Source organism: Neofelis nebulosa, chromosome 1 (genome assembly GCF_028018385.1).
Source record: "Neofelis nebulosa isolate mNeoNeb1 chromosome 1, mNeoNeb1.pri, whole genome shotgun sequence".
Lineage (NCBI taxonomy): Eukaryota > Metazoa > Chordata > Mammalia > Carnivora > Felidae > Neofelis > Neofelis nebulosa.
Genome location: NC_080782.1, coordinates 162,232,127 through 162,244,553, shown reverse-complemented (window position 1 = coordinate 162,244,553; position 12,427 = coordinate 162,232,127). Strand labels below are relative to the sequence as shown.

Below are 12,427 nucleotides of genomic sequence, written 5' to 3'. Positions count from 1 at the left end.
GTGGGGAGGCCCCAGCTGGCCGGCCGGGAGGTTGTTTCTGAGTGATCGGTTGCCTGGAGCCCCGCCCCCACGTTCCCGTGAGGAGGCTGTGGTCTGGGTGGGACAGTGACGTTGCAGACTTTGGCCCGTGAGCAAGGACCTGTGTTCAGTGTTGCCAGGCCGCTGCTGTGCTGCAGACTGAGAGCTGTGGGTGTTATTTGTGGGCTGCACGTGCATTTTCGCCCCGAGCCACGTTGTTGTGGGCGAGAGACCCTGAGGCAGTTCAACCAGCACGTGGTTGTCAGTGACAATAGCAATACTTCTTCAGCCCGTCCTTGAGTACCTCGCGGTCGGAGACACAGCCCTGCAAAGTCGTGGCTCCCACATAGTGGGGCAGGTGCTGAGGAGGACGGGGACAGGTGACCTGTGGACGGCCCGATACTGTCGCGTGCGCAGTCTGAAGCTATGAAGGAGCAGGGAGTTGTGTGTGGAACACATTGGGGTGGCGGCCCCTGACCACCAGGGGAGGAAGCCACCGTCACTCCTCTCCCGATCCAGGAAAGCAGATTTTGTGGCTGTGCCACAGCCAGTGAGAGAACAGCCATCGCCCAGGGGATGCCTCCTCCATGACTCCAGGTCCGACCGCGACAAGCGTGGCTGCTTCTAGGAAACCCCGCGGCCCCCGGAGGCCCAGAGCAGCACAAGCAGGGCCCCCCACAGGCATGCTCTGGAGGGCGCCACATTGCCCCAGGGTAGCTGCAGACAACAGGCCCTCGGCAGAGACTTCCCGAGCGAGTGGGCAGGAGGGTCACTGCTGACGCCGGCATCCACCAGGTCTGCCGTCTCCCAGAAGCCGCGTAAGCATAGTCCTGTCCTCAGAGCTAGCAGACAAGACTAAGAAACCCACCGTGTGGAGCACGAGGCGTGTATCTGGGTGATGGCGATGTCAGTGGAGACGCACAGATGGACGATCCAGGTACAGGGACAGGTAAGGGCCTCACCTGAGAGAAGGAAAGCTTAGTGTCTACAATGATCTTTTGACTTGAAAAGCCGTCACTTCTGTCCTTCCTTGGGAGGAACCACAGGATCCCACGGTTGTCTGCGAATGTTTTCTAGTCGAGGCTTCTATCCACTCCCCTCTGCGTTTACTCCCTGTACTCCTCTGTGTGCATCCACGGAAGGGGGACACGAAGTCCAGAGCTCCGCTAACTGTGATGGGCCCTGGCCTGTGCACCCCTCCTGGACAGGCACCAGGAGGCACCCTTCACGTGGCCCCCGACCTAGCACCCGGCACAGGGGCTGCTGCCTGGCGTTTGCCGAATCAGCGAGTCAGCAGGTGAATAGTGCAAGTGTCGTCAATGGTGCATAAGTATGAAAGGTAATCGTCCCTCCATGACTGTTACAACCATTGCAGCAACAGTGACGTTCTCCCCCTCGGAGCACTCACGGTGTGCCTGGCCCTGTCACATTCAAATCACCCCGAGGGACCTCACGGCGGTCCTATGTCGGGACCTCAGGCCGGGGAGCCAAGGACCTAGCCCTGGAGATTCACACCGCTTCCAAGGGCATTGGAGAACCCGGGGCCGGGGCTCCCCTGCGGCTGCCTGGAGCAGTGAGGACCAGCTCTGTGACCAGTTCTTGGTTTTTCTGGCTCTGCCCGTGGCTCTGCAAACCCTGCCTCCACCCGTCCTGTCTTTCCCACCTGCGCTGTGAGTGTGCAGGACGGGTGCCAGGGAGAACAATGGAGGTGATTTTACCTTTCAGGTGTCCCTGCAGGAAATGATTTCCATCTCAGAAGCCAGCAGCCAGTGCTTCCTGCCTCCCTGGGGTGCCTCGGGGGAGGGGCCCTCCCCAGCTTTTGTGGGCACATCTATCTAGAACTTTCTCATGGCCACAAGATAACATCATCTCCAGTCCAGTGCTCTGGGCCAGTGAGATTTGCGGACACTCTCTTCCCTTCACACTGACTTTAGGACGAAGGGGACTTCTGCTCGTTTATCATCCTAGACCCCCAGGTGTGCCGTGATTTCATCTACACTGGGTTAGAAGTCAGTTCATGTCATTTGTAGACAAACAGGCCCCTTAGAAACCAGTCTTCTTCTTTGTCTCTGGTCAACAGCGAGCAGGTTTTGGAAGCTTCCAAATTAGAAGGAATGAGTAGATTAGAACACCTCCCCGAGGACTAGGGTCTTAGGCTGAGCCACTAGAAATGACCGTGCAGATCAAAGACGGTCCGATACCCGCTCCCGGGAACCTTTCGGGGCCCCTGCGGCTCAGCGTAGCTGGGCACCCCCAGGCGTCCCTTCTGTCCTAGCCCACGCAACACACAGGCCCCTCTGGGAGCAGGTGTGCATCCTGGGCCTATGGCCACAGGCGGCGCATTTCTGGAGCTCCAGCCCCCACCCCCAGCGGGCACATGGGTGGGCTCTCAGCAGGGCGGTCAAGCAACCCCACGTGTTGAGGACTCATTGCTCAGGGCTATGCTGAGCTCCACCACCGACTGCCCCAGAGACAAAAAAGTAGAGACACCACAATGTCGTCCTCCTACGCCACACCTGGGGACAGCACGGCAAGGAAGGTTTAAAGTAGGCTCCAAGGAATGAATCTCTAATGTGAAATTCTGGCCGCCACAGCAGGGCACCTCTTGGAAACTGACGGGCTCTCCTTCCTGGGCTGGAGCCCTTCTCTCCCGCTAAGCGATAGGTGGGACTGCTCATGTGATATGACCGTCCCCTGGGGGCATGGGTCATTTTCTGCTTGATCTCAACCCCGTGGTGTTTGTCATCTGCCAGTGGAAGTCCAGCTAACCTTGCTGCCATCCTTCTCGGCGGAATGGGCCTAGAAACAGACAAGTGTCTGTGGGACGTGGGACGTGGGACGTGGGAAAGAGTGCAGGGCAGAGAGGAAGAGCCTGTCAGACCCCGGCTCCACCGCCTACTGGCTCTGCCTTCTTTGAACCTGTTTCATCATCTGTAAGCTGGGAGTCATCGTGCCTTAAGCTGTGGGGTCAATGGGACAATTAAATTGGTTGAAAAGGTAAGAACTTGGGGCAGATCTTGATTCATAAGAAGTGTTAGGCGTTATTACTAGACTTTCTGTGTTTTAGTAAGATTCAGTGCGATACAGGGAAACTCATCCTTTCTAGAGTCATGTAACCATCACCACAAATGACATACGGAAGAGGTCCATTACCAGAAAATTCCACGCTGCTTCCACAGAGCCCTAATATACTGACCTGTGTCCTGTTTCTGTAATTTTCCCCCTTCCGGAATGTCATACTCTACAAAGACCATGTAGACCTTTGAGTGTAGCTTCCTCAACTAGCACAACGCATTTGAGACGCATGCATGTTTGCCCGTAATTATTCGGTTCCCCTCACTGCAGCCCCTGCTGGCTTACTCACTCACCAGCTGAATGAGCTTGGGAATGACAAATAAAGCCACTGGAGATATTCCCACACAAGGTTTTGGGTGAATAAAAATGTTCCTTTAGTTTAGGTAAACAGCTAAAGGTATGGCAGCTATATTTTACTGTATAAGAAACTGTCAATGGGGGGCACCTGTGTGGCTCAGTGGGTTGAGCGTCTGACTTCAGCTCAGGTCACGATCTCAGGGTTCGTGGGTTCGAGCCCCGTGTCGGGCTCTGTGCTGACAGCTCGGAGCCTGGAGCCTGCTTCGGATTCTGTGTCTCTCTGTCTGCCCCTGCCCCGCTTGCACTCTCTCTCTCTCTCTCTCTCTCTCTCAAATATAAGTAAAAACATTAAAAAATTTTAAAGAAGAAAGAAAGAAAGAAACTGTCAGCAGAAGTTGCATCCCTGCTAGCAGAATTGGAGCGACCCTGGGTCCTCCTCAACACCTGAGATTTTCTGTCTCCAGGCCGCTCTAGCAGACACACAAGAGTCTCACTGTGGCATGGGTGTGCACTTCCCTAGTGACTGGTAATCCCGAGCGTATTTTCCTGTCTTTATTTGCCATCTGAAGATCTCCTTTGGTCTAGTGCCCATTTTCCTTAGTCTGTTTTCTTACTGTTGAGTTTTGAGATGTGTTTACACATTCTGGATACAAGTCCTCTGTCACGTGTGTGATCGGAAAGATTGCCTGCCAGTCTGCGGCTCGCTTTTCATTTGCATACCAGTGTCTTTCAGAGATCAGAAGTTCTTAACATTGGTCAAATCCAATTTATCAAGTTTCGTTTTCAGTGTCAAATAAGAAATCTTTGCCTCATTTAAAGTCACAAACATTTTCCACGTTCTCTTCCGGAAGTTTTAAAATTGTAGATTTTACTTTAGGGCTGTGATCCATTTTGAGTTAAGTTGTGTATATGGTGTAAGATAAGGATTCTTTTGTTTTGGTTTGATTTCTTGCATATTGATGTCCGGTGCCAACACCATTTTTTGCAAAAACTCCTCTTTCTCTGTTGAATTGCCTGTGCACATAGTTGACAATCAACTAGTCATTTGTGAGCCTGTTTCTGGCCTCTTACTTTGTTCCACGGACTTAAGATTTAAGATCTACTCTTTTTCAGGTGTCACGTTGTCTTGGCTACAGTACGTTGATACCAAGATTTGAAATCAGGTAGTGTCCTCCCGCTTTGTTCGGATTTTCAGAATCAACTTGGTTATTCTGGTTTCTCTGCCTTCCCTTATACATTTTAAAAGTGGCTTGTTAATTTCCGCAGCCCATTCTTTTGGGACTTTGGCTGGAATTGCTATGAGTCTATACATCAGTTTGTCAGGCACCGACTTCTTAACCGTATTCAGTCTTGCCCTCTGTGGAGGACTCTGTGTATGTAGGTCCTCTTTGGTTTCTCTCACCAGAGTTTTGTAGTGTTCAGCATAAAGATTTTGCATATGTCTTATTACATTTATGCATAAGTATCTCATAATTCTTGATGTGATCATAAATGATACTGTTTTTTAAATTTCAACCCCTGGTTAGTCATTTCCAGTGTATAGAAATGTGATTGTTTCGTACAAGACTCTGTAACCTTCCCCCTTGCTCAGCTCACTCTTGTGTTCCAGAAGCTTTCCTGTAGATTATTTAGGATTTACTGCTTACTGAATCATATCATCTGTGAATAGATTTTTTTTTTCCTTTCCAATACATACACCTTTTATTCATTTTTCTTGCCTTACCCCACTAGTTCCAGTACAACGTTGGAGGTTAAATACTAGTGGTCAGAACGGGTGCCCTTTCATAAATTAGGTGTATCTAATCGCAAGCATAGAGGACTTTTTTGGTAAAAAGTCAGATAGCAAATATTTTAGTCTAAGAGCAATATGGCCCCTGTTGCAACTACTTAACTAGAAGCAGCCAGAGACCACACATAAAAGAACAGGTGTGGCTATATTCCAACAAAACTTTATTTACTAAAACCAGTGCTGATCCATACTTGGCCTGTAAGCCACGTTTACCAACCCCTCGTCTACTGAAATGATCGGTTGGTTTTTCTTCATTCTGTTCATATGGCGAATTACATGTCTTCATTTCTTTTTTTCTATTTAATTTTTTTTAATGTTTATTTATTTTTGAGACAGAGAGAGACAGAGCATGAATGGGGGAGGGTCAGAGAGAGGGAGACACAGAATCTGAAACAGGCTCCAGGCTCTGAGCTGTCAGCACAGAGCCCGATGTGGGGCTCGAACTCAGAGACTGTGAGATCATGACCTGAGCCGAAGTCGGCTGCTTAACCGACTGAGCCACCCAGGCGCCCCTACATGTCTTGATTTCTGAGTGTTGAACCAGGCCTGTATTTCTGAGATAAACCCGTGATACAGTTTCCTTTTTTATGTCCTTTGGATTCAATTTGCCAAAATTTAGTTAAGAATTTTTGCATTTATGTTCATGAATGATGTTGGCCTATAGTTTTTTCTACTCGATGCTTTTGTCTAGCTTTGGTTTCAAGGTACTAATGGCCTCACAGAATGAATTGGGAAGTACTCCGTTTCCTTCGGTTTTCTAGATCTGTCTGTATGAAATAAATATTACTTCTACATAAAATGTCCGATAGGATTTACCAATGAAGACATTAGGTCCTGTAATTTCTTTGTGGGAAGGTTTTTAAGTACGCATTTTATTTCTTCTGTAGATAAAGGGCTGTTTAGTGTATCTGTATGTTCTTTGGTGAGCTTTGGCGGTTTGTGTCTTTAGGGGAATTTTCCCATTTCATCTAAATAGCGGTCTCTCAACGCCCTTTTTAATGTCTGCAGGAACCATGGGGCTGTCGTTTCTCTCACTCTTGATATCAGTAATTTGTGCCTTTTTTTAAATCCCTGGTGGTCTGATCAGTAGTTTATCAATCTTATTAATCTGTCCAGAGAACCAGGCTTTTGGTTTCATTTTTCCATGTTGTTTTTCTATTTTTTTTATCAGAGTGATTTTTTTTCTTTTAATTTTCTTTTTTTTCACTGCGAATTTTGAGGTTTTTCTCTCCTTTTTTTAATGACTTGTTAATGTGAATACTTAGGTCGTAGACTTGAGGCTAACTCTCTTTTTTATTGTGAATGTTTAGTTCCTTTTCATTCTACTTTAATCCCACCCTACAAATTTCAATGTGCTGTGTTTTTATTTTTGTCCGTTCAAAATGCCTTATAACTCACCTTTTAAATCTATTCTTTGAGCCGTGGGCCATTTAGAAATGTGCCATTTCATTTTCAAATATTTGGAGACTTTTCCAACACCATTGTGTTACCGATTTATGATTTATTTCTGTTTTGGTCAGAAACACACAGTGTATGACTTAGATCTTTTTAACGCATTTTTAAAAACTTTAAATATAGCTCAGAATACAGCATTCTTTAGCAAGCACTCCCATATGTGCCTGAAAAGAACGTGTACATGTTGTTGATTTGCGGAGTCACAACAATTATAAATGTCAATTAGATCAAGTAGCTGAACTACCTTGTTCAGGTCTCCTACACCCTTATTGAGTTCCTGTCTCCCCATTTACTCGACTATTAAGACAGCAGAATTTAAGTCTCAGACGATCACCGTGGATGTGCTCACTGTGCCTTTCGGCTCGACCAGTGTTCATTTCACGCCCTTCGAAGCTCTTTCATTGCACTTCATCCGTATGCATAAAAATGTGGAATTGTTCTATCTTCTGGATGAATTACTGCTTTAACAGTAAGAAATGACCCTCTTTATTCCTGGCGATATTCTGTTTTTGTCTAATATTTAAATAGCCACTCTAGCTTTCTTTTGATCAGTGTTCGCGTGGCTGATCTTTTTATTTTATTTTTTACCTCCTTGTGCTTTATATTTAAGGTGGAATTTTGTAGACAGTGCATAGCTGTGTTTTTACGTAATTTGACACTCTGTGCTTCTTGAACATTTGCGATACGGTGTTACGATAAATTTTGATATCCTTGCCCTCTAATTCTACCTATAGAGTCATTTCTGGGCCAGTTTTGATTGGTTGACTCTGGTCATTATAGGTCATATTTCATTGGTTATTCTCATACCTGCTCATTCTTGTTTGGATGCCAAGTATGAATCTCACTTTCTTGGATGTTGGATATTCTATTTTTAGAAAATATTAGCCTTGCTCTTGAACCCACTTAAATAACTTTGAGGTTCACTTTTAAGCTTTGTTAAGACCAAGCAGCCCTTACCCCAAAGGCTAGTATTCCCCGATACCGAGGCAGTAAAACTCTACCCGATGCCTGTGTATAATGAGGCTCTTTACGTTTACCAGCGAAGACGCCAACTTTTTCTGGCCTGTGTGAGCTCTGGAGATTGTTCTGCCACCTTTTTCGGTGGCTCTTGTTCCACGCTAAGGCTTCCTGTGGCTTCTCACTGACCCCTACTCAGCTGGAGACAGGGCCACCCTCTGCAGTGTCCGAGTTCCCTCGCCTCTGCTGCTCTGGCCTCCCCAGCCCCTCCCCTCCTGGTGACACCACAGGTCTCTGCCTACATCCTCCCTCATCACACAGGACCAGAAACACTCCAGGCAGGAACCAGAGGCTCATGGGAGCCCCTTGGCAGTCCCTCCTCAGGGGTCACTGTCCCTTGTTGCCCATTATCTGATAAATGGGAAATCATTGTTTCATATAATTTTTCTAGTTTTTTGTTTTTTTTTTTTTTTATTAAATCGGGAGGATAAATCTGGTCCTTGTTACTCCCATATTTTCCAGGCGTGAAAGTTCAAATAGAGGGCTCTCACATATAGGAAAACCCCTGCATTTCAACTCTGGTCAAAGCTTCAGGGTAGCCTAGAAGGAGCAGAAGCCAGGGGCCCTGCCTCCCGGGTGCTTTCCCAGCTGGACCACGTGCCACCTCAGTGACCTCAATGCTTTGTGTCCCTGGGGTCTCATCCACAACTGGAAAGTAAACATTTCCCACAAGCCTCATCAGTGCATTGATGTTCAGGTGGAACCACACCTACACAGTCCGTGTAAATGTCACCATAGCACGTGAAGTCCTAACTAAAGATCGTAGTCCAGAAATGAGCATTTTGAGATGCACATGTTTTATACTTATTAATGAATTATGTGTTTCCCTAAAATTCATCAGTCTGAATTATCCACCAAAATTTCCTAAGCAATTTCCTCTAAAAAACATAAATGTGGTTTTAAATATTGAGCGAGAGTATGATGTTGGCAACAATCTCCGTCACCAGAAGGACACAGAGGCGGATGGCAATTGTGGCCTCCAGGAGGAAGCTGGAAATGAGGTACCAACTATTGGAAATGGCCTTACTTTCCACAGTTTTTTTTATTTTTTTCAGGTTTTCAAATTCTACCATGGGCTTATAATACTTATAAAAATATGAATTTGTTACCTTAAAATAACTTTGAGGAATGTTTTAAAAGCCACAAGCACTGGGGCGCCTGCGTGGCTCAGTCGGTTGAGCGTCCGACTTCAGCTCAGGTCATGATCTCATGTTTCGTGGGTTCAAGCCCTGCGTCGGGCTCTGTGCTGACAGCTCAGAGCCTGGAGCCTGCTTCCGATTCTGTGTCTCCCTCTCTCTCTGCCCCTTCCCCACTCATACTCTGTCTCTCTCTCTCTCAAAAATAAATAAACATTTAAAAAAAAAAAAAAAGCCAGAAGCACCTTGAAGGATCTGCCGAGAACCTCTCTCTCTTGTTGCTGGAACAGCCAGCCCCCTGTGTGCTATCCAGAACGTCCAAAAATGCCCCACGACCCAAAGCACCACTCCTGACCTCTGGAATGTGCCTGGACTTCAGGCTCTGTTCCAGTCTGCGTGCCGCGCGGGACACGGATAATTTTATGCCCTGATCAGTGATTCGCGGCTGGCCTTCGCTGTAACAAAAGATTCGTCCTCTTGCTCGGTGAATACCTGCTGAGCACGGGCTGGGAGGCTCCAGGCGAATGAGGGGCTGTGCTTTTATAAGCCCACAGAGCAGCCGGCCACCAGGCAGGACCCGCGTGGTGGACAGATGGGCTGGCTTGAATGTTTTCCTTGCGTCTTCCTGCTGTGCTCAAGTGGAGTTTTGGGAAACCTTCAGGATGGCAGTGTCCTTGTTATGCTTGGAGAGCGGGGCAGCCAGGAAGGAGAAGGGGGAGAGCGCCCCGGGCAATGGCAAAGGCCACACCCCCGGGGAAGGGAGCCTCGTGGGCGGGCCGTGTGGGCCTCTCCCCACCGACCCGCGCCGTGAACCCACACTCTGCCCTCTCTGCAGCGGTGAGATGGGCCCCGCGATTCTGGGGTAAGGGCGGTTCCGGGATGGGGCGTGAGATGTCATAAAATACGCGTCCAAGGGACCGGGAGCATCACCTGAAGGATGCAGGCTGGGGCGGCAGCATGAGGAGGAAGCCGCAGGGCCGTGTCCGTGACCGCCCAGGGCCGCACAGGCCGCAGCTCTGGCTCGGGGCAGGCCGCCCTCACCTGCGAACCGGTGTCCCCAGAGCTGTCGTTCTGAGGCTGGAAAGGTGTTTGGAATCGTGACTTAACCCTTGACCAAATCCTGATCATTGTACTTATTTTTTCCCCACAGGAAAGAATTTAAAAAATGATCAATATAAAAAAACATCAGTTCTGGACAAAATCCTTCAAAACATTGGAAAATCTTCAGGTAAGTGGAATAATAGATAAGTGGGTCCTTGTGCTGGGATGCCACCCCCGCCGTGGAGAGAAGTAAACCGTCTGCTCCAGGGGACAGCTCTCTGGAGGGGCAGGTGACTCAGTCCCTGGGCAGACTGGCAGGGACCCCCACAGGTTTCCTGTGTTGTCAGTGCGGGACTCCTGGCCCATTGAGTCCAAATTCCACGAGTCCTGGGCCACGTGTGGGTGTCCCCTCCCTTCTCAGCTGTCCCTGGGACCTGTGGGCCCACCACTACATACCACAGGACCAGGCCCACAAGGTCCCCAAGCCTCCCACCCGGGGAGTCCCACACCTTTGAGCGCCCCTGCCCTCTGCCCTCCCCACTCCTCCCACCCCTGCCCTTTCAGACAACTTCCTAATTGCTGAAGTTGGTCCACGAATTTCCCCTGGTGGCTTCTGCCCTGGCCCCGTGCTTCTTCCTGGAACTTTCCAGAACACTCCTGAGCCTCTTCTCCAGGCCAGTCCTCCTCCTGGCCTCCCAGCCTCTCCCAGGTAGACTCTGTAGTCCCGTAGACGGTTCGAATCAGCACCTCCTGAGTTCTTTCTACCACACACCATTAGTTGGGTCCTCGTAGAGCCAAGTGCAGGACCAAACACTTACACCTGGCCACCTTCATTCGCCTCCATCAGTGCTCACTGGGCACCTACTACGGGCCCACACCCTTCTCAGTTCTGGGGACTGAGCACCGTGGACACGGACCCCTGCCCTTGAGGCGCCCGCATTCCAGGGGAAGGTTAGATCGCCCTCCGCTCCAGCCTGCTGGGACACTTCTGGGTCCAGCATCTTGCGGTCAGCCGCTCCTTCAAACCCCCCTCCCCCAACCCGTCATCCTCTTGCGGCCAGCCTGCTATCTTGTCCTTTGTTTAAATGCCCAGGAGGGTGGAGCCACAGACGGGTCACTAGAGACCTCGCATTGTGTGACTGGTCACCAAGCAGCCAGGAGCCACTCTGTGCAGGGCCAGAGCCAGCCCTGGGGCCCCGAAATTGCAGGCCCCCCACGGTCTGCACCTCCCCCCAGTGGGACAGCCCAGTGCAGTCGGGGGTTGAAAGGGGGGTGAGCGGTTGCCCCGCCCGCCACAAACTTACCGACCGGTACTGACATCCAGCCACTTTCTGCTGCTTTACTCAGATGTCAGGGAGACTTTGCCAAATCCCCAGTCCCCAGGCCCTGAGAGTTCTGTCGTTGAGAACAGGAACATCCCTATGGCTCCAGTGTCTGAGGCAGGACCTTTCCACATTGCACGTCCTGCACGTTGGTCCTGGGCCTGCCTGTCTGGGGGATGGGCGGCGGGCACTCCTCTGGTGCCAGGGCTGGGGGCCCAGCAGTGCGTGCACGGGAGGGACCGAGGTCCTTGACCTCCCAGAGCCTGACATCACAGGACTGTGTCCACAGGGGGTGCCCCCGAGGGGAGGGGACACCCCTAGCCCAGCCCAGTAGTGTTCAGAGGGGCCCCCACCCGGTTTGGAGGCAGAAGGCCGTGGCAGTGAGGCATTAAAGGGTGCGGCCTGGCACCCACCCGGTCCTACCTCCGCGACCACCTCCCCACAGCTCCTCCCCTCTCTGCATCCTGGCCTGGGCTCCCCAAGATCCTGCCAGGGCTCTCCCCACCTGGCCCACTGCCACCCTCACCCAAACCCACACCTTCCCCCTCTCCCTCATGCAAACAGTGCCTCCGAGTTCGCCCTGACCTCTCGGGGCTTTGGCTTGCCCCCTGTTGCCTCTGCACCCTTGCAAGCCCGTTTCCCCCCACCCAGGACTCTCTCTTCCTGCGGTTCCTTCCAGCCCCACAGCACCTGTGACTGCTGCCCACAGACTGGGGACACTGGAGGCTGGCTTCACGCCTGTAGTCCTGCACCAGTGGGACAGTCCAGGAGGGTCTGAGCCACAGGATGAGCAGGGCGCCTAGGATTTCTCAAAAAACTCTCTCTCCAAACAGGGAGCTCTTCCCAGTAAGTGGAAGAGGAGGGTGAAGCTCCGAGGAGACGCAGAGGATGGTCAGCAAGGCCACCCGCCCCGAGGGAGCCCCCTCAGCAGGAAACTCCAGACTTCGTGAGACCCCACAGCCCCACCCTCAGGAATAAAGAGCATATATGTGCACATACTGTTAACCACGCTGTGCGAGGAAGTGTGTTTTATTCATGAGTCTCAAGTAGAGCTTATTTGTTTAAATGTTAAGGTGGAGGGTATGTGGGTTTCCTTTTGTTTTTTTAATAAACAGAAATTACTGAGTCTGAGAAAGGAAAGGCTTGAGAGGCTCCTGTTTTCTAACAGGATAAAGCTTGAGGACGCTTAGCTTCTGAGCGTCGTGTCCATGAAGAACCAGAGTCACCTGCTGCCCCCCTCCCGTGGCAGCGCCCTGCAAAGTGCACACACGTGTACA

At 50.4% G+C, this 12,427-nt stretch overlaps 1 protein-coding gene across 4 annotated transcripts in view; it reads left to right on the top strand.

The window, feature by feature from the left end:
* SPACA7 (sperm acrosome associated 7) overlaps window positions 1-12,155 on the top strand; it is a 28,309-nt gene extending 16,154 nt beyond the window's left edge. For all 4 annotated transcript variants that reach the window (XM_058742392.1, XM_058742401.1, XM_058742374.1 and 1 more), the window contains 2 exons: window positions 9,938-10,015; window positions 11,984-12,155. In XM_058742392.1, coding sequence (XP_058598375.1) covers window positions 9,938-10,015; window positions 11,984-12,000 — 95 coding nt within the window. In that variant the 3' untranslated portion in view covers window positions 12,001-12,155. The remainder of the gene's footprint in view (window positions 1-9,937; window positions 10,016-11,983) is intronic.
* The last annotated feature ends 272 nt before the right edge of the window (window positions 12,156-12,427 follow it).